Below are 19,269 nucleotides of genomic sequence, written 5' to 3'. Positions count from 1 at the left end.
CAGGTCACTCCACGTATTTTATTTTGGCATTTTCTGTTAAGGAAACCTGTCAAACATCTGGGAAGTTATCTTTCTGAATCTGCTCTCATTTAGTTTACTTTTTGGTCTTAGTCCTTTTTACCTGAAGCTTTTCTTAGGACATTTTCACACCTAATAGTCTCCGCTAGACTCGGTGTGATTGGGGACTCGGTTCGATTGGGGGTTGCAACATTCAGCCAAGTTTGCTTTCACGCAGCACTTTAGTGACACAAACAGAACCTTTTGTATAACGTATTCCCCTCTTCGTCCAAGACAAGACAAACAATGAACAAGAAAACTTGCTCCTCTGTTGGTTAATGTAGAACAACTTCTGTTTCTGCCACATAAGAGCAAAACATGCAACTGCATCAAATCGGTCAAAACATATTACACATATACGCTGCAGCAATGAGCTCAGACATGTTGCTCTACACGCGTGTATATTTTGGTTGTGTTTACCCACAATGCCCTGCATTGTAGTCCGCTTCCTATATTTGGGTCACTTGTAGTGAACCAAGACCTACGTTTTAGGTGGATCAGAGTTTGCTTCTTTGGTGCGCATCAGAGTTCCGTTGCACATTCACACTTCCCCAAACGAACCAGACTTTCCGAGCAAACAAGCTTGGGTTCAATTAAGAAGGGCTGGTGTGAATGCATCTATTGGGGGGGTGGGGCCATGACACATGTACACACAAACTGAAACTGATGTTAGCCAAGTAGTCGTTGAATTGATCAGTAAATCAAAAGGCTCATTTGTAAAGTGTGAAATATCTTACAAGGACTCTTTTACACTCCTTTTATGGACCAAACAATTATTTATACTAATTTCAGCTCCAAGTGGTTAAAGATTTTAATATATTTTTCATCTTCCATCAGGTTTCAGAATCAAGCTGTCAATTTTAAAATAGCAGTCAAACAGTCGGTTTTAACTTTGAGCGTCTCTAACTTGAGTGTTACCTGTGTGTCCTGTGCTCCACAGGACAGCAAAACAAAAACCTGGCCTCCCAAAGCACCGTGGCAGCACTCCACCCACACCCACACCCACACCCACTCACACACCAACACAAACACCATGTCCAATCCCAGCTCTTCCTTGTACCAGATGAACATCCCCCCTTCCTCCCAGTGGAGCGACTCCATGCAGATGCTGCAGTCTCCCGTGTGGTCCACTGCCAGCGACTGCTCCCCCTCCACTGGCATCTCCTCTGGTTTTCCCTTCACCCAGCAGCAGCAGCAGCAGCAGCAGCAGCAGCAACAACAACAACAACAGCAGCAGCAGCAGCAACACAAACCCATGACTAAGGGCTTTAAATCCTTCCCCCTCAAACATGAGCACAGGCCCTCCTACCTTCACCAGTACTGACCAATCAGTCGACGGTTAAGTGCCATGGAACGACCTGTAGCTCCTGTTCAATGAGCCACTGAGTGGGCCACGCTGCAGCCTTCACACTCGACACCCACTGAATTGGAAGATTTCAAAGCCTCAGAGGCAAATTTAAGTAAACACACTGGCTTAACATTTTTTTCTATCTGTATTTTTCCACATCAAACATCGCCCCCCATTTGAAAAAAAAAAAAAAAGAAAAGAAAAAAAGAGAGCGATATATTGAAGTTTTTCCAACTGCCATGCTTTAACTGGGAGAGGTGCATGTGTCACACTGGCAGCAGTTAGTCTGGTGATCTTTTCTCTGTTTGTTGAGCCGGCGTCTCCTCAGACAAGAGCGGGATACATGCATGGCCGTCACCCACTTGCTTCTGCAGCTGATGTGTGTGTGTGTGTGTGTGTGTGTGTGTGTGTGTGTGTGTGTGTGTGTGTGTGTGTGTGTGTGTGTGTGTGTGTGTGTGTGTGTGTGTGTGTGTGTGTGTGTGTGTGTGTGTGTGTGTGTGTGTGTGTGTGTGTGTGTGTGTGTGTGTGAGAGAGTGTGAGAGAGTGTGTGAGAGAGTGTGAGAGAGAGTGTGAGTGAGGAGGGGATTACGAGGGGCAGGGGCTTGAAATGCTCTCATTTTGCCCCGTAATGAATATACTGTGTCTACAATAGCTGTGACTGCCAAATCTCGCGTAAAGATGACTCAGAATACAGCTACCATCTACTGTTTCATAGCTTGTAAAATACTGAAGTTGAAATATAAATATTTAGTTCTTTTTATTAAGAGGCTTTGAGCAGGCTCAGCGTAAAATATAGTAAGTCACTGCGGAGGTGTCGTCGTTTGAAAGGAATACACTACTTTTTTCTTTTTTTGTTTCTCAACAACTGACCAGAGTTTAGAGTTATAGCAGTAATTATGTGCCATGTTGGTATTGATAGCACTTGCAGGATATAATTTCCAACCAAAGCGTTGCCGAGAAGATGAATGGTGCTGAAGAAACAGACGGGAGATTATCGATAAAACAGTGAAGTTCCACGCCCTACTGGCTGAGATCAATAGGGAGCGTCTTCATACCTGTTCATTTCCTCCTCTTCTAATTGGCAGTTGATTGCTTCAGAATTGACACTAATTCCCATGAACCTAACGTTTTTTTTCTTCTGTTTAATAATACAATATTTTTCTTGTACAATTATTGACAGTATTAATCTTATTTTTGTATTTTCTTACATGTTATACCATTACTGTATGTTAGTATTCTTGTAGCCATTTTACATGAAACATTATTTTCCACCTCCCAATATGTGAAAAAAAGCACATTTTTTTCCTACAGAGTTGAACTACACCATCGATCTATAAAGGTTACCAAATATGCCATGCTCAACACTAAACCAGTGTGTGATGAGGGTGTTTTTCGAGCCCTTGTTTCTTTGGTTTCTATGGCAATGGGCTGCATTTATGAGCCCAGAATGTTATCTTTTTGTGATGTTTGCGGATGCCAATGTTGCCTGTATTTATGAAATGACACCATGTTTTCAGAAAACTAACATACTTAACATGTTTACAGAGAATTGTTTGCTGTATATACATATAAATATATATCTTTTTATAGTTAATGTGCTTTGCACAATCAAGATATAGGGTTTGTTGCTTTTTGTCTGTGTTATCTCCCTCTAACTGTTGCAGCCTTTTTTAAAGACATCATTACAGACCTTGGACTGTAACTGTTAGCTTCTCAGCTGTGTCATATGGTTTACTAGTGGCTTCTATAAAAGATTTAAAAAAGAAAAAAAGAAAAAAAAGGAATAATAAAAACATGTTGCCCTGATGGAAGATATGAAGGGGGGGCTGCTTGGCTTATGTTGCTTATTGTTCTCTTGAGCTGGCAACTGAATCTTTCCAAGTGTACCAGCAAAGCAAAAAATGAATAAAAATTACTAGCAATTCAAGACGATATCTGTGAAGTATTGTTCAGAAGTCACTCACTTAAGAATCCTCAAATAACACTTCATGGAGCTGGGATTTCCAATAATTTATTGTTCAGATGATTCAATGATAACAAAAATGAAATACATTTCAAAGAAAACAAAAATATTTGGAATTAGATTGCATAATCTATACTTTACAGTCTGTACAATGGATGTTAACACCACTTTGTCATCATCATCATCATCGTCGTTGTCATGATGTGGATCCAGTTCTATTCACCGCTGACATGGAGGCCGAGCTTTCGCTAGATGTGGGCTGAAAAACACAATAACAGAGGGTGAGGTATAATAACAATAACACGTTGTATTTATGAAGCAACTTTCAATGATTTACAGAACATGTGAAACTAAATAGGACAATCAGACGTCCTTAAACATCAGCGCAAAATAAACATTGACGTTACATATGAGGCAGCAGGAGCAGGCATGTTGTCTGGACTGGCATCGGCTATGGTGGCCAGATAGACGATGTTTCGGTGCAAAATTTGTTGGTATCTGTTAGGAAAGAAGAGGAGCAGTGTCAAAACAACACAAAGCAAACAGGGTAATGAGCTAAAATGCAGCCTTGGAGTAATGACTGGATGTGTCGAAGGTGACTTACTGTACGCACTCCACTGCTCGACCTTTCTGCATGTACTCAGTGATGCATCTTATCAACTGGTCGTTTTCATCCAGTAACTACAACCGAAGAGACACAAGTTAATCTATGTTAGAAGAAAACAAACTTGCCGTTCTTGTCATTGGTTAAGTGCATGACATTTTTGATTTTTGTAAGTTAAGACGGTGAGGAACAAACAAACTCCAAACAAAACAAAATCATTATCATGGTCCACACTTTTTATATAAAAATTATCTTAACTTAATATTAAATACATTAGAAAAGTAATAACAAACCTTTGTCACATAAACATTAGAATAAATAGATAGTTTCAATTAGTTCAGCAGCATTTATCAAGTTTCTGACAGCAAAAACATGGCCTTTAATTTAAAGAATTGCAAAAAAATCCATTACGTCTATTAAATAAGTTATATTCTTTAACAATGTGGAGTGAGTACCGAGGATGTTTAATTCGTTTCAACGCACTGAAAAAAACAAAGAATTTTTGTTCCGGTTAAGCAATTTTGGGGGAAAGCATTTCATGAGACAAATCTTTTCGTCGAGTCACTGCGTCGAACATTCTGTGTGGATTATATTCAGCTTCAGCTTTGTGAGTTTGGTTTATTTAAAAAAATCTGGTTCTTTTACTAGCACTGTAAAATGAAGCTTGTACCGTGTTCTACTAACCAGAATGGACCAGAACGGACAGTGTGGTCCCTAGAAGAGAGCACTCGCAGCACATTTTACAGCCACAGACCGTATAAAAAACAGTTAACAGCTAGTTATCTACTTCGTTAGCATTATCGGTTGATTTCTTACCCTCTGTATAGTTTCTTGGTTGACTTTCGCTTTTCCTCGTAGTTTCTTTGGCACAAAAACGATCGACATTACTGTGGATTCACACTTGTTTGTCACGGAAAACAAAACAAACCCCACTTCCTTTTCCGGTCTTCTTCGTCTGGGTTCGGTCAGCTGCGTTCATTCTTGCTGCGCTACCGCCTCCTTCCGGAGAGCCGCGGACTGCCAGCCATACAACGTTATTCTTTTTCTTTTAACTGCTGATTAGAGGGGAAAAAACAGTTGTTTTGACTCATTAAAATTGTTGAAGCGACCACACGTTATTGCCTATATTCACCACGAAGAGACAGTGGTTAGATACTTTTTATTCCAAAGCCATCATCAAAAATACATTTGTTAAATGGTCCATTTGACTTGTAATGTAAATATTCATCACTGTTTTTTGTTTTTACACAGAAGACGTGTTTTACTACAAGAAACGCTCACAGGTAAGAATTCTCAGCTTTGTTTTAGTGAAGTGGGATTTAAGATGAAAACATGTTTTCGGTGTTAGTGCTGTGGAGCACCATGTTTCTGTTCTTACATTGTATCTCCGTCTGCTGAAGGTTAATTAACTGATGTCCAACTTTGCTGATAAATATGTTCACCAATAAGCAATAGTTAAAAAAAAAGTTAATTACATTAAGTGATTACTCTGTAAAAAGACAGACTTGTGGTTTGAAAAGACAACCAGAGACATATTGTACAATTCTTTATTCAATGTAAAAACTCAATTTTGCTTATAGTCTCAAGAAAACAATTCCTCGTTTACAATTCCAGTGACTGGAAGGAGTAACAAACATATGAAAACATGTCAGTTTTGAATTGCTCACCAATACTTTTTGTCTCAGATTCAATCTCGCTGGTTATTGCGAAAGCCCGTATAAAGTGATGGGTCTGATGACTGACATGCAAATGATGAGGCAGTCTGCAATATTAACTGCAACAGCGCAGTCAGCTGGGCTGCTTTGTTTTAAACAACCATGGCTACGGAAAGAGGACCTAGTATCAGTGTGTAGTGCTATCAACACATTAGTCAAAGAGTAACCTTGAAGTTACAGGGAGAGCTGTAAAAAAACTGACCACTCTGAAGGCACTCCCTAATAAAGTACTATCAAATCAGAGCCAAAAAAAAGGAATATCCCGCATTGGCATCACATCCAGTTCTTGTCCCTTTGTTCACATGTTGGTAGAAAAAAGAAAAAAAAAGACACTCCATAGAACAACCACATTGACAACAAAGAAGCCAGACGTCTGATATCTGCCAGGCCTGCTGTCATCAATACTCAACAGACACTTTGAGACATCATTCCATCCATTTACAAGACTTCCCATTTTCAGTAAACAATCCTCACAACACTGCAGGTATTTCAGTGCTGCAGTGGGAAAGAAAGAGCTGTGTAATGACAGCAACAACAACGCAAATGACACAACACTAAGACAAACAATGCTATTTATAATGATAATAATAATAATAATGATAAAAAAAGGCATGTTTTAACTGAGGGCTCATAATGTTTGGATCTAGAAAGGTAGACTGAAAAGGAAGTGAAATGAGAAAATGTGACTTGATAGTTGACAATTGTTTCATCTCAACTAAATCCCCTCACATTATTATTTTTGGCATTTGCAGTCCAGGTAACTTGTTCAGAATTGTGACCAAATGTTTGGGAAAATATTAACACAAGGCCTTTCTTTCCTAACAGAAGATTCTCTTTTTCAGACACAAATCATGGGAATGCTCTTCTTTATTAAGTCAACCTTGTAAACAGACCTGGTAAAAAAAACAACCTAACAAATACTTCTAAAGCTATTGCTGTGAAACTCCATACAGTGATCAAATAACTGGCATTCCTGCATTAGGCTGCTGTCTTTAACAAGCCTCCAGCTACACAAACCTGAAGCAGAAAAATCATCCGACATGGAGGTTTACCGAGAGAAAGCTTGAGCTAATCTTTGTACCTACTGAGCGCATTTCTAAAAACTAGAAGTGAGTCCGTCTGTTGTGAGATTTACTGGAGGGCACTAAAGCGTAGACAAGCTAGATATACATTCAATCTTTACAAAATTTAGTTGACTTTTTTTCCCCCAGCTGGCTTTGACCTCACAATTTCACTGAGGAAGGGGGAAAGAAAAACCCAAACTCCCTCCTGCAAACTGGATAAAATACAAAATACATGGCAACCAGCTGAAGTATGAGCAGAGTAAAAATACGGTGCAACAGGCAATGGAATTTGGTGCCATCAGATACATCAGGAAAGTAAAATAAAGCTACTGATCACGTGTGTGATCTGCTCACAGTTTCAGTGGACTTTCTGCAGACAGCGTACGATACCAAAGATGCCATCAGTAAGAAATGAACTCAAAATGGAAAAATAAAGAGTGACTTCAAAAAAGCAGGGTTGTTTTTGTACATCTTGTCCGTCCAATTGACTGTTTATCAAACTAAACTTCTCTACTCTCACCCCCTGATATCAAATAGTCACTTCAGTCAACCCTGGTGCTGGTGACTAAGAGGAAGTCTTTAATTTTATTTTTTTTTGACAAATGTGAAGACCAAAGGAAATTTCTTGAGCTTGAATAATTTCATAATGAGGGGAGCAACAGTTCGTTGAGGAGCCATCGCGGTCTCACTATGCGGCCACCTTGTTATCCTTCTGGTAAAAACAAAAACACAAAACAAAAAAACACTTTAGCACAGCCATCAGAGGTCTACAATTTCTACTGCACTTTCATATACAGCACATAAAACGGATCAACGTACCCTGTATTCAAAATCAGAGAAATCCCGGCCTCCTCTGCCACCTCTGAATCCCCCTCTGAAACCAGGTGGAGCACCTCGGGGTGGACCGAAGGACCCGAAGGAACCTCGACTGATCGGTCGCCCTCGACCTCCACGGGGTCCCATGAAGCCTCGGCCACGGAAACCCCCTCTTCCTCGATTGTGTCTCAGGGGAAGCCCGAACGTCTCAGCATTCATGCGCCTCTCCTCCGCCCAGGTTGGCCTTCGATCCCTGACACACGACACAAAGACTCATGTGAGTTCATGTTTTTCTATATAACAAATATATATTTCAGCAAACATACATTACATTTCCCTTATCTATTTTTTTATTTACAAAAATGTAGCCACTGTGATACAGCAGCAGTAGGTAAACACAAGTGTTGCTACTGATGGTTCTAACTGTGATTATATGAGTAACACCTGCGTTTGTTATTTCATTACAAGATGGATCAGTTCACGTTGCTGCTGCCATGTATGTAGTATAAAACATGATTAGATTTATGCCAACCATAAAACTACACAATATCCTGTTTAAAATGCAGAGTCATTAAATAAAATAAATAAAAACATCAGAAAACAGATAAGTGTTTATATTTGAGGAAAAAAGACTTACCTTGAAAATCCTCTTTCACCCCCTTTACTGTAAGAGATAAAAAAAAAAAAGAGTCTTAACTGAGTACAGCTGTTTGAATAAATGCACTGAGGTTCACTGTCATTGTTTAAGAAGATATACAATCCTTCAGACTGACAGCAACACCGTAGACAGACAAGATGATGATCTCTCTCTCTCGCTAATTTGCTGACAGCTTTTAGCTATTGAGCTATCAAAGAGTCTTCTATGACATTACATGTCGTGTCTACATTCGTTTTGTCCCCCTTCTTTTTTCTGCCGCCCTTTGGCCCTGCCCCCTCTACCTGCCCCCTCTAGTCTTAATTCTTTAAATAATACACTAATTTCACAGGCGCTAGGCAAACTACTGTTTAACTCACAAATATCGAGGCAGAAGCCAAAGCATCCGCTCCAACTATACTTTGCAGAGTTATAAATTCCTGCATCAAATCAATAACAAACTCGCCTTCACCAGGCAAACTGCAACATCCTTGTTTTAGATACAGTGTAACTATCAGTCTGAAAACAATCCTCAATTAAAAAAAAGAGACCTAATGAGGTACCTTGAACCATCACTGGACAAGTTATCAAAGAAGGACTTGGACTTGTCATAGTAACATGCGTTTATCACAGCCTCATCCTCCTCAGTGGTTCCCTCAGTAGCTGGATGTTCTGGGTCAGCAGTTTCTTCTCCATTCAGTGCCTTGTCATCTGTTGTGTGGATGAAATTTTGTAAAAACACAGAATCCAATCGCATGGTCGCCCTGAAGATTCAAAAAGTGGCCCTGAGGCACATGGTGACCAAACTGCACACAATTTACATCACAGATTTTGTTTTGGTTAAGTTTTTTCGCTGGCAGAAATTGTAATGGCATAAACACTGCAGCTATATTATTGTGAAAACGATTCATGCAGATAGAGCCTCTCAAATCAGCAGTTTAGAAACGCACTGCTAGTTTTTGCAAAAAACAGATTCATGTTGAAGCCATACCTTTCAGTTTGAGCTTGGTCTGGAGCTCCTTGTCAATGTCATCTTTGTGAAACTGGGCGTTGGCAGTCTCAAAGTCAAAATCTTGATCAAACTTCATTATGGTGCCATCCCTTCGCACATTTACTCTGCCTCTGCTGCGGTTTCCTTTTCCACGAGCGCGGCGGTTGGCCTGAGCACCGACTGAAAAGTAACAGGCAGCTATTGAAACCCAGCAATGATGGACAAGAAACATGTTCTCTGCAGTCAATAAATAATTGCACAACATGGTATAATACTTTGTACAACAGCATGTTGTATTCAACAGAAACATGTGTATTTCTACTCAAATTGTAACCTGGTGAATAACAAACCAAGAGTCAAGTAGCAGTATACAGGAGACTTATTAAAATTGACGAAAATATTGAGCGACATCCACTTGATTGGCATTGTGATGAACTTTAAACCTTAAATTCAGTGGATCGATTTTTAATGAGGTAAACTGTAAATTGCTCACCAATTTGATGACGTCTGTTGGGATCCCGATTTTCAACAGCACCCTGTTCACCATTTGGCTGCAACACCTTCTGAACCTCAGGAGCTGAAAAGAAAACAAAAAGACCTGTGTGAATTTAAATGACGTAAATAGCAAATAATCAATACAGACAAAGGTTCAATTGTAAACACGCACCTCAGGGTTTAGTTAACTTGTTAAGATTGAAGAGAACTGTTGTTTTTGGTTACTGTATTAGTAATGTGATTTAAAGCTCAAATTTGCTCAAGTTTGATTTAAATAATTCTTTAAAAATATCCCTACACCTCTGGTTTTTAGCACCAGTGCTTGACAAAACATCAAGGACTTGTATGAATATTTAACATAACAAGATTGCCACTGTATCTCTACCATGTCTCTGCTCCAGTGGGTCTGGTGTCTTCTGACTGCCAGTGGTGCTACTGGTGGGTCTGGTGGGAGCTGCAACCACTGGCTGACTCCTCTGTCCTACTGGTGCTGGTGGAGCTGAAGCAGCTGATGGTGGGGCCTTCACTGCCTGTTCCAGGGTGGGACCTTTTGTTGAAGACTCCAGGGAACTAATGGGCCCTGTAGAATCCACAAAGTGGGATGCAAACTTTACAATTTCCTTACAACCCTAGGTAGAGAAGCCCAGATCACTAGTTTCAGTTTAAACAATAACAGGTTTCAGATGTACAAAGAAAACTTAAAAGGAAACAGCTGTGCACAGTACAGTACAGTACATACAGTATATATGCAAGCATTTTTTCTGGTTCAGCAAGTTTAATTTAGTTAATCAACTATTGACATTTGATTCATGTTCCAGCATACAGATATAATTAATTCATTATACATAAAAGTATAAAAATCCAACTTTTGCCAAACCTGTTAATTGTTTTTAGTTTTCATGGGAAATTGTGGGAAAATTAACACATTTCCCCATATTTCCTTTATTTTGCATCTAAGAAATCCATACAGTAAGTAAACCAACAGGAACAAGAACAATTCCTTACCTCCCGCTGCAGCAGATTCAAACTGCTGCGCTGCAAGTGTTGCCATTCCAAACTGGCTGTAAGGTGTGACAGGGGCCCGGCTGAACCCAGCAGCACTGGTAGATCCCATTGAAGACTACAAAAACAAATATTATTGCCATTATTACTCAATCATTCACACATATGCCTTCACTTATGACACATCACAATTTCCCTCAAAAGGTAGGGTGTTAGATGTGTCTCCTGATGCTAATTGAAGGATTTCTCATTGTATCAATGAGAAATGACACAACAGTGTGTTTGTCCACAAATCAGACAATTAATTTTTCTAGTTTCTTTGTCATAAAAGAGAAGGAAACAGGAAAATATACACATTTAAAAAAACTCTTAAACCAATGAAGCAATCATCAGAATAGTTGGCTATCAATTTAGTGCTAAGTAACAGGTTCATTGATTTCTCATTGGTAAAAATTTTCTTTGAGTTTTTAATAAAACATACAAAATAACATCCTGTACAGTGAATGTCAAAATGACTCATTGTTATAGAAATGTCAACCATTTTGGAAAAAGTAGCATTTTTTTCTAACAAAACTGGCATTCAACTTAATTCAATTAATTTGATAGAGGCAAATTAACTTACTTGAACGATGGCAGGGTCCTGGGGGAGACTGCTCGTGGTTTTGGGTGTCTCACAAACTGTGAGGTCTTGTATATCACTTCCTCGGAAGATGATGTACTCAAACACTTCATCTCGGGGAGGAATAGGCCTGTCAGTGGGCCGATCTTCAGTCCCGAAAGAGCGTACTGTTGGGAAAATACACAGGACCATTTAGATTGCTTGACAGGTGGACAGTATAACAGAACAAAGAACAGTAAACACGATAGAGTTCATCTAAAAGGTGGCATTTTCTCAACTGCAATGCAATTACCAATCCAACTTTATCAAGTGATTTCTGACAAAACATTGTTTTGTTTTGTTTTTTAAGTTTCCTGGACAGACCGAGCTCAGTCCTGCTACTGTCGCGAAAGATAGTGATCCGAGTTGCTCAAGAACACGTTCAAAAGGAAGACTTAAATGAAACTTTCACAAATTATAAAGCTTGACTTAATATGGTCTTGTTTTCCCATAATATTCCACTCAGTGCTAACTGCAATAGGCACATATTTAGTGTCGCCCGAGCACAAGCACGTAAACAAAGGACACAGAGTGATAACTACAGCGACACTTAGCCTCAAATGGCTAAACAGCTAGCTGGTGTAGCCATCTACGCTGGCACTACTTTACGTTTTTAATCTCTTATCTGTAAAGCAAACTGTGCTGTAACACTCTCTGTGTATTTCAGTTCAGTTTTTGGTTACTTCACTTACCTTTAGCAAGAGCTACCGTCGAATTCTCCGTATCAATGGTGTACAGAATTCCTTCATAGCGAATCTTGGCCTTGGAGACGAGGCTAATTTTGCTGCCAATGTACGGCGTCCCTCCACCGCTCATGTTTTTTCCGTTTGAAACGACGCACTTACTTCAACTAAACCAGTCTTCGGTCCAAAGAGATGTGTGCTATTTTATTTTGAGACCTTTAGGGGTTAGGCTTCATTAGATGAAAGTACATGAAAGTTATCTCGGATCAGACTCGCTCGACTCTGTGTTGGTTCCTACCACGACATGGCCGTTTTCATATTCCTTCATCGACCGCGAAGGATGCTGGGAAAAAGGCTGTGGTTTATTTCTTTTTTTTCAAAACGGATTCCCCTCCTGTCACCACCTTTACCTGTCCTCTTAAATTGAAATGACTTACGTTATTTCAAAAATAATAATAACGATATAAACCCGAAATTAACTTTAGTTTATCCTCATGATTATTTTGTTTAGGGCTACATACGTCAGAGACGCCTTGTAACGGTTTGAGACGCAAACATTCTATTTTATCGCGATATTAGACGGGATTACATTTTCCTTCTCTGCTCTCAGAGCAGCGCTACAAAATAAATGTTTTGATATGAAACGAAAGAAAACAACAACCTCACAATCTGTCGTTGCACAATATATTTATTTATTAAACAAAGATAGGATATTGCTTATGAAAGTTCCTCCAAAAATTGTACAAACGTACTAGATATTGCACACACAATTAAACATATCTAAATCAGAGTTCTCAAAGTTTCAGCTCGCGGGAGAAATGTGGCCCTCCAATCGATTTCATGTGGTCCACCACTTGGCTTCCTCCTTTTTTTTGTGAACAATACATTGTTCCATGTCAACACAGGCAATGTTGTGAAATATTGTCACAAATGTAATATCATGACAGAATATTGTGATGTAATTTTCAACTCATATCATCCACTCCCACTTTTTTTTCACTTGACTGGCCCCCACTGACCAGCCCAGACGCCAAGTGGCCCAGAGAACTCATTGTTCCAGTGAATTAACATATTATAAAAACTAGTAGTTCCTGCACACACTCTTTAAAAGTATCCGCAATGTTCCAGTTAATGAACATATTATAAAAGTACTAGTTATTGCACACACACTTAAAAAGTATTTTATTGTATAAAGGTTCTTGATAGTAAACACACAAACACATATATAAGTATAGATATAGAAGGGTGGTATAGAATTAAAGAAACAAACCCAGCCTGGACCTGCTACCATATCTTGGATGTTACTACATTGTACTTACATTCTTAAAACCAACAGTTCTTTACTGAATTAGACTCGAGAAAAAACATTAAATTCATGAATACAGACTACCCGCCCCTCCTAGTCTCATGACGTCAGATTTATTCCCACAATGCCTAGTAACACGCAGGCGCACTGTAAGAAAAATAAAATAAAACAAGACGGCTATCGGTGAGCAGAGATGGCGGGCGCCTCCGACCCCCTGGAAGATATGCTCTTTTCAGACGTGGATGAAAAAGCTGTGAGCGACCTAGTGGGCTCATTAGAGTCAGAGCTGGCTGGCCAAAGCAACCCATCGGGTAAAACGGACGAAAACGGAGGCGCTGGCTCAGTGGCCCCCGCTAACCATCTCTTAGGAAAAACACTACCAGCTCCAGTGGGCACCACAACACTAGAACAACAACAACAAGGACGGCGTAATAAACCTGAGATACACCAGGAGATCACTTCTAAAGACCCTAACCCGGATAAAGCTGTCACACCTCATTCTCTGGGCTGCAGCCCGTCTTTTGGCGAACCCTCTACCACTTCGGCTGCCTCTGTCAACGCAGCATCACATGGAGCATCCATCACAACACTGGCTGCACCTGGTATGTCAACTTTGGCGTCTCCGGCAGCCAGCATCAGCACCACCTGCAGTCGCGGCTTCAAGACTTCCCTGGGATCCGGTGAGACGTCGACAGAAGCCAACCCAGCCAGAAAACGCATCAACACGCCGCGGAGGACCGCTTCGGCTCGGATAAAGAGTTTTAACGGCGCGTCTGTAACGACGAGGAGGAACAGCAACACAGGGGTACCCGAAACCCCCGCCTCCGTCGACCCTAGTGTAACTACACCAAACTCTACTTCAGCCACATCCTCCATTAACACCTCTACTTTCACCGTGTCCAACGCCAGCCTGCCTGTAGGTCAGTCGGCTATTGCTCTGGACCGGGGAACCCCCACTATTGCTCTGCATAGACTCCCACGTCACATTGTAGCTAGTATAACCCAGAACGGCACCGGCACCAGTGTCTCAGCCTTGGTCCAGCAAGGTGCCCGGGTAGGACCCACCACCTCCCCAGGTCCACAGGAGAACCATAGCAAACCTGTCACAGACACTGGGGCTTCCAGAACAGATGATTGTCAGTCACAAATTGGAATGTCAATTCAGTCTGACACTGTCTACTCTGTAATAAACAGTGTTGCCTCTACACCCTCTGTTGTCACACCACCACCAACAACCACCACAGCTGCAGCTCCAACCACCACAACCATAACCCAGCCCCTGAGCTCTGCCACAGCCACCGCTTGTGTCACAGCGGTGTCAACTACATCTGTATGTGGTCAGAGTACATCAGTGACCACCACTGTTAGTATGGTCAGACCCCCAGCTCCCTCTCCAACACCTGCTGTGGCCACATCAGCACAGTCTCAACCTCGTCCTGGACTCACAGCTCCTCAAAGGATTGTAGCCCCCCAGCTAATTGTCAGACCACCACAGCAGCAGACTACCATTCAGCTGCCCCCGGGGTTTACCATCCCACCGGGTAAGGTTTGCAGGGGCATGGGGGTGATGGAATAAGGTGCTGTTTACACCTGTGGTATATGAACGGACTCCAGGGTTAAAGCAACACTATGCAACCTTTCCTAAACCTTAAAATAACAGTCTTAGAATCATTGTGACGGCTCACTGAATGGTATTATGGAGATTTACGCCTCTTTCATTCCCACATTGCACCTGAAACTCTTTCCTAGCATCAAAAGTTTGTTGAAAAGTGTGTAACTTGAATGTTCATGGTCACATTTAGGAGGGTTTATTGCCTGAAATTGAAAATATTGCCCATAACTATGCTTGTGTAAGAGTTTGATCACTTTAAAGTGTGTGATATTTTAAGAGGGTTCACTGGCAGAAATCAAATTAACTTCCTATCAGTGTATTTGTAAATGTGTACAGTTGCTTTGAAATATAGATACATATGTAATTACATTTTTCATAACTTTAGAATAAGCCTTTTATATGTAGTTACGTCCACATACAATCAATGCATATGCCAACAAAGAGAGACAGAGTAGAAAAGTGGGGAGAGTTGTGACGAATGTTTACAGCCTGTCTGGTATGTGAAGGTCACCATAGATTCCTGACACACTTTACAAAGGATGGCTTAAATAGGAGTCCTCTATTTGTTGCACTCTGCAGTTTTACCTTTAGATGACGCAACATTTCTGTAATTCTTAGAACTTGAAAATATTTTTTTGGTTTTTGTTTCCATAGCCTTATAATAAGCCGATACTATATTATTTAGGCCAGGGCCTTTCTTTAGGGAGGCTTCTATCTTTCGCTGCCCGAACACCTAAATCAGCCAGAGTCTGCGTTTTGTGTTTTGAATCAGAAGCGAATTACGCAAACAGAATTGAACAAGAACCTTTTTGATTTGCAAACAGCCACTTTCTCTGATTTGAGTAGAGGAGTTCTCAACTGTACTTTCATACAGTCTGCAGTGTCGCCCTTAGATGTCACTAATTCTTACACACTGGACCTTAAATAATCGTCAGAGACTCAAACTGCCCGAATCAGACCCAGCATGATTAAGAGTAATGCTGCACTGATGTCAGTTATAAAGGTTTAAAGGTGATCAACTGCTTTCATCGTGACATGTTTGCATCAGTGACGACATGTCCAGCCAAAGTTATATAGTGCTGCTTTAAGTTGTCAGTGTGATTCAGTTTTTGTCTGCCCTCAGTGTTTTCTATTTTTTTCTATTTATTTTTGTAAAAATGTAATAATGAAGAAAGTGACAAAACCTGGAGAAAATGGTGAAACGATGTAAAATGAGATCAAATTCGGTAGATTGTAACATTGGAATATGAGTTCACACATTGCTGATTAAGCCCATCAACCAACATACGACTGGCACAGTGTGTCTCTGTATGGTGGTGTTTAGATCTTGTGTAGTCTGGTGACAGCGATGTTGCTGCAAACAGATTGGAATATGACTGAAAACACAAAAATGTGCCCACAAAATGTTTCAGAAGTGAAATTTACTGATCAGGATAAATGCTTATTGCACCTCCCCGCCCCTGTGCTGCCACTGTATACACACAAACACTTCCTCACTCAGCCCGTTTTCAGATGAATGACGCAGTATACACATAGTGTTTTATAGATTTCCGATAGCTGATGTCACACAACCAAGGTAATGCCCTCTGTATATATAGAGTAATAAGAATAGAATAATAGAATAATTAGCGTCACCTTATTTCGCTATACCAGTGTCTGAATTATATGTGAGGAAGAGTTCTTTCATTGGGAATAAAATCTGCCTCCTGTAAGAAGTCCGTAGCTCACTTTGCTCGGCCTATGTACGCCACCATATTTTAATACTGGTGAAAATGGTGTTACTTCGAGACCTCCATATTTTCTCAGGTGGTATAAAAAGTCACTGCTATGAAACGTGCACACAGCGAGCGTTATTCACTCAACGTTAACGCAGCATTATTTGCATTACATTGCCCGTTGCTAGTGACAGTGACAGTGGCTGGTCACAAAGCCAGATTGTGTCTGTTTGTTTCCCTCCAGGCTCTTGTAAACTTTCAGTGACTCTCTGGAGTAAAATAAAGAGAAGTTAATCTGGAAGTTGACGATGTCAGGATATTGCAGGTCTGGAATAATGTCCTCTCCAAACTTGAAAAAAACCCTTTCCAAACTTATTCCAAACTTTTTTCTGTGTCTTAGGTGGTTTATAGGGACCTTCACATACAGTAAAGCACTGTAATGTTACCATGCTGTCACTTTTCAATCTTTGCAAATGATTGTGAACCTTATAAACAGGGCACCATCCAGTTGAATCATATATTCCATGTATTCACAGATGCACGGGCAGTTGAAAATATTGTCAGGTGAACTGGAGACTGATTTGGATTCAACATTTTTTTAAAAACAAATTTTACTGCGTGACCTTAGTCGAGGTTTGTGTTCTCTAGTTTCAGTCATATAGTAAAAAGCAGTATGTGCTATTGACCTTTCTATTGACCAGGTCCATTTCATATTATGCACATTTTGTACAGATAAACAAATGTGTCAAAATGGCTGCATTTTTAATCTGAGAAGAGCTGCTTCCTAAACGCGGTACTAGAACGTTAGAGCAACTCTGTAATAAGCTCAAGGTTTTGATCTTCATATGGTAATTTAGTGCATTTAAACACGCAATGATATTTGCCCTGTTGTACTCAAAACAGATTGGAAAATAATGTTCTGCTCTGCATCACAATTCCACAGAGCGTGTTCCCCCACCTATACCATGGCCATCTACCAGACCAAAAAAAAGAAAAGAATGTTATGTGTAGTCATTTCAACTTGTGGTATGTGGTAAAAAAAATGTGGCACAAAGCAACAGTGTTCCCTGTAATGAGTTTCCCCTGTTGTTCTTCAGGAATGGTGTTGGTGCGTACAGAGTTGGGCCAGCTCGTCATGGTTCCTCAGCAGGCATTGGCTCAAGTTCAGGCTCAAGCTCAGGCTCAGGCTCAGGCCCAGAACAGCATTTCTCCCCGACCTGCCACCCCCACCACAGGAACATCCTTCAAAGTAACAACGCCACAGGTGAGGCTCTGCCACACCACTCACACGACGGCGATCACCTGCAGACTTCCATTAGTATGGTTGTGACTGACAATATTCCTGCTCATGTAATGTTTCCATACAGACAGATAAAGAGTTATGAGACAGGTTGAGGAGTTTTTTGGTACGGAAACACACACTAAATACACTATGCAGAAATTGAATGTCAGTTACAAACAAGAACCCTTTGTTTTGTGAATCAGATGTAGGGTTTCCTTATTTTTGTCCTACTCATTTTTGTCGAGTAAGAAATTAAGCAGAAGGCTGCTGTTGGGATCAGCTGTAATCACAACACAGCAGTATTTGAAAATGAGAATGAATTAATGAATATCTAATATCTTTTGAAAAATGAAGACATTATTATTTCTCAGATTTACATCGGTCCACTAGTTCCTTGTTCCACCATTAAGTTTCCTTATCTTCTTTCCTTTGTCCAGAAGAAACACCAAACGTTCTCTTGGCTGTATCCCTCACCACATTAGCTGTACTTTCCCAGTCATCTGGTAACTTCTCACTACCTCTCAGAGCTTGTCATGACTCTTCCCTGAACAGCTTCCACCATTTGATCCTTCAGCTCTGCCTTCACTCGCTTCCTCCTCTTGGTTTCCATAGTTATCCTGCAGACTACCACCTGATGCTCCCTAGCCTCACTCTCCCCTGGCATTACTTTGCAGTCTCCTATCTCCTATCTTCCTGTGAGCATAATCCTCTCCACTCTTATAGGTCACCCCTGTGCTCCTCCCTCTTCCTATTAAATACATATTTACCACAGCCATTTCCATCCTTTTTGCAGACTCCACGGCCATCTGTTCTTCCTTATTTCTCTCCTTAACCCCATACCTACCTAACACCTCCTCATAACCTCTGTTCCCTTCACCAACATGCCATGTTAGGCATACTTACCTTCCACCTGGTCTCTTGCACACGCAACACATCTACCTTCCCTCTCTCCATCAGACCAGCCAGCTCTCACCATATGCCAGTCAAAGTGCCTACATTTAAGGTCCCTACTACTCTCACTCCCACCCTCCCCTTCCTTTCTCTTTGGCCAACAGTAGCACAGTTTCCATCGGCATCCTGTTGGTCAATAGCAACAATGGCGGTCATTGTAAAGGCGGGTCTCGGTCAATCCGGTATGGCAGTATTGTTTTTAGTGATCGGCATATTTGATTTGGCAAATGATTTGCACTGGATGCCCTTCCTACCACAACTCTGGCACGAGGAGTACACTGGATGTGTCCCTCCAGTCTATAAAAATAGCTATTACATGCTATTCTGCACTGCTCCTAAATATTTAGGATGGATACCTTGCCCACATGTGTTA

General features: G+C 40.8%; 4 protein-coding genes across 9 annotated transcripts in view; 2 read left to right on the top strand and 2 right to left on the bottom strand.

The window, feature by feature from the left end:
- The window catches only part of LOC122772456 (granule associated Rac and RHOG effector protein 1-like), a 34,752-nt gene extending 31,420 nt beyond the window's left edge, over positions 1 to 3,332 (top strand). For both annotated transcript variants that reach the window (XM_044030527.1, XM_044030526.1), the window contains exon 14: positions 998 to 3,332. In XM_044030527.1, the coding sequence (XP_043886462.1) occupies positions 998 to 1,381 (384 nt within the window). In that variant the 3' untranslated portion in view covers positions 1,382 to 3,332. The remainder of the gene's footprint in view (positions 1 to 997) is intronic.
- A 68-nt stretch (positions 3,333 to 3,400) lies between these two features.
- On the bottom strand, positions 3,401 to 4,926 carry ss18l2 (ss18, like 2). The gene is made up of 4 exons (XM_044030531.1): positions 4,789 to 4,926; positions 3,973 to 4,049; positions 3,776 to 3,866; positions 3,401 to 3,627 (listed from the first exon to the last, which is right to left on the bottom strand). Exons 1-4 carry the CDS (start codon positions 4,855 to 4,857, stop codon positions 3,565 to 3,567), a joined length of 300 nt encoding a protein of 99 aa, XP_043886466.1. The 5' UTR covers positions 4,858 to 4,926; the 3' UTR covers positions 3,401 to 3,564.
- Positions 4,927 to 5,505: 579 nt separating this feature from the next.
- lsm14ab (LSM14A mRNA processing body assembly factor b) lies at positions 5,506 to 12,385 on the bottom strand. 2 transcript variants are annotated; one of them, XM_044030530.1, is made up of 10 exons: positions 12,040 to 12,385; positions 11,312 to 11,475; positions 10,693 to 10,807; positions 10,073 to 10,267; positions 9,686 to 9,769; positions 9,193 to 9,372; positions 8,765 to 8,912; positions 8,205 to 8,231; positions 7,571 to 7,820; positions 5,506 to 7,460 (listed from the first exon to the last, which is right to left on the bottom strand). In XM_044030530.1, the coding sequence occupies exons 1-10, from the start codon at positions 12,161 to 12,163 to the stop codon at positions 7,440 to 7,442; spliced, it is 1,308 nt and encodes a 435-aa protein (XP_043886465.1). In that variant the 5' UTR covers positions 12,164 to 12,385; the 3' UTR covers positions 5,506 to 7,439. The 2 variants fall into 2 exon arrangements, with proteins under 2 accessions (XP_043886465.1, XP_043886464.1); XM_044030529.1 differs by having other exon boundaries at positions 5,506 to 7,463; positions 12,040 to 12,381.
- Positions 12,386 to 13,485: 1,100 nt separating this feature from the next.
- Positions 13,486 to 19,269, top strand: part of LOC122772307 (transcription initiation factor TFIID subunit 4-like) — a 75,670-nt gene continuing 69,886 nt past the window's right edge. For all 4 annotated transcript variants that reach the window (XM_044030242.1, XM_044030241.1, XM_044030240.1 and 1 more), the window contains exons 1-2: positions 13,486 to 14,877; positions 17,761 to 17,927. In XM_044030242.1, coding sequence (XP_043886177.1) covers positions 13,530 to 14,877; positions 17,761 to 17,927 — 1,515 coding nt within the window. In that variant the 5' untranslated portion in view covers positions 13,486 to 13,529. The remainder of the gene's footprint in view (positions 14,878 to 17,760; positions 17,928 to 19,269) is intronic.

This window comes from Solea senegalensis, linkage group LG7, assembly GCF_019176455.1.
Source record: "Solea senegalensis isolate Sse05_10M linkage group LG7, IFAPA_SoseM_1, whole genome shotgun sequence".
NCBI classification, from domain to species: Eukaryota; Metazoa; Chordata; class Actinopteri; order Pleuronectiformes; family Soleidae; genus Solea; species Solea senegalensis.
This window is presented reverse-complemented; position numbering and strand designations above follow the sequence as displayed.

What these genes read in the sequence shown, in the direction of transcription:
- ss18l2 (XM_044030531.1), bottom strand. Translation starts at nt 4,857, where the DNA reads ATGTCGATCGTTTTTGTGCCAAAGAAACTACGAGGAAAAGCGAAAGTC. An exon ending in CGAGCAGTGGAGTGCGTACA is followed by an intron (nt 3,867 to 3,972) that starts GTAAGTCACCTT and finishes CTTTCCTAACAG; the next exon opens with ATACCAACAAATTTTGCACC. An exon ending in CTGCTCCTGCTGCCTCATAT is followed by an intron (nt 3,628 to 3,775) that starts GTAACGTCAATG and finishes TGTGTTTTTCAG; the next exon opens with CCCACATCTAGCGAAAGCTC.
- lsm14ab (XM_044030529.1), bottom strand. Translation starts at nt 12,163, where the DNA reads ATGAGCGGTGGAGGGACGCCGTACATTGGCAGCAAAATTAGCCTCGTC. An exon ending in CCCACTGGAGCAGAGACATG is followed by an intron (nt 9,770 to 10,072) that starts GTAGAGATACAG and finishes TTTTCTTTTCAG; the next exon opens with CTCCTGAGGTTCAGAAGGTG. An exon ending in TTGTCCAGTGATGGTTCAAG is followed by an intron (nt 8,232 to 8,764) that starts GTACCTCATTAG and finishes TATCTCTTACAG; the next exon opens with TAAAGGGGGTGAAAGAGGAT.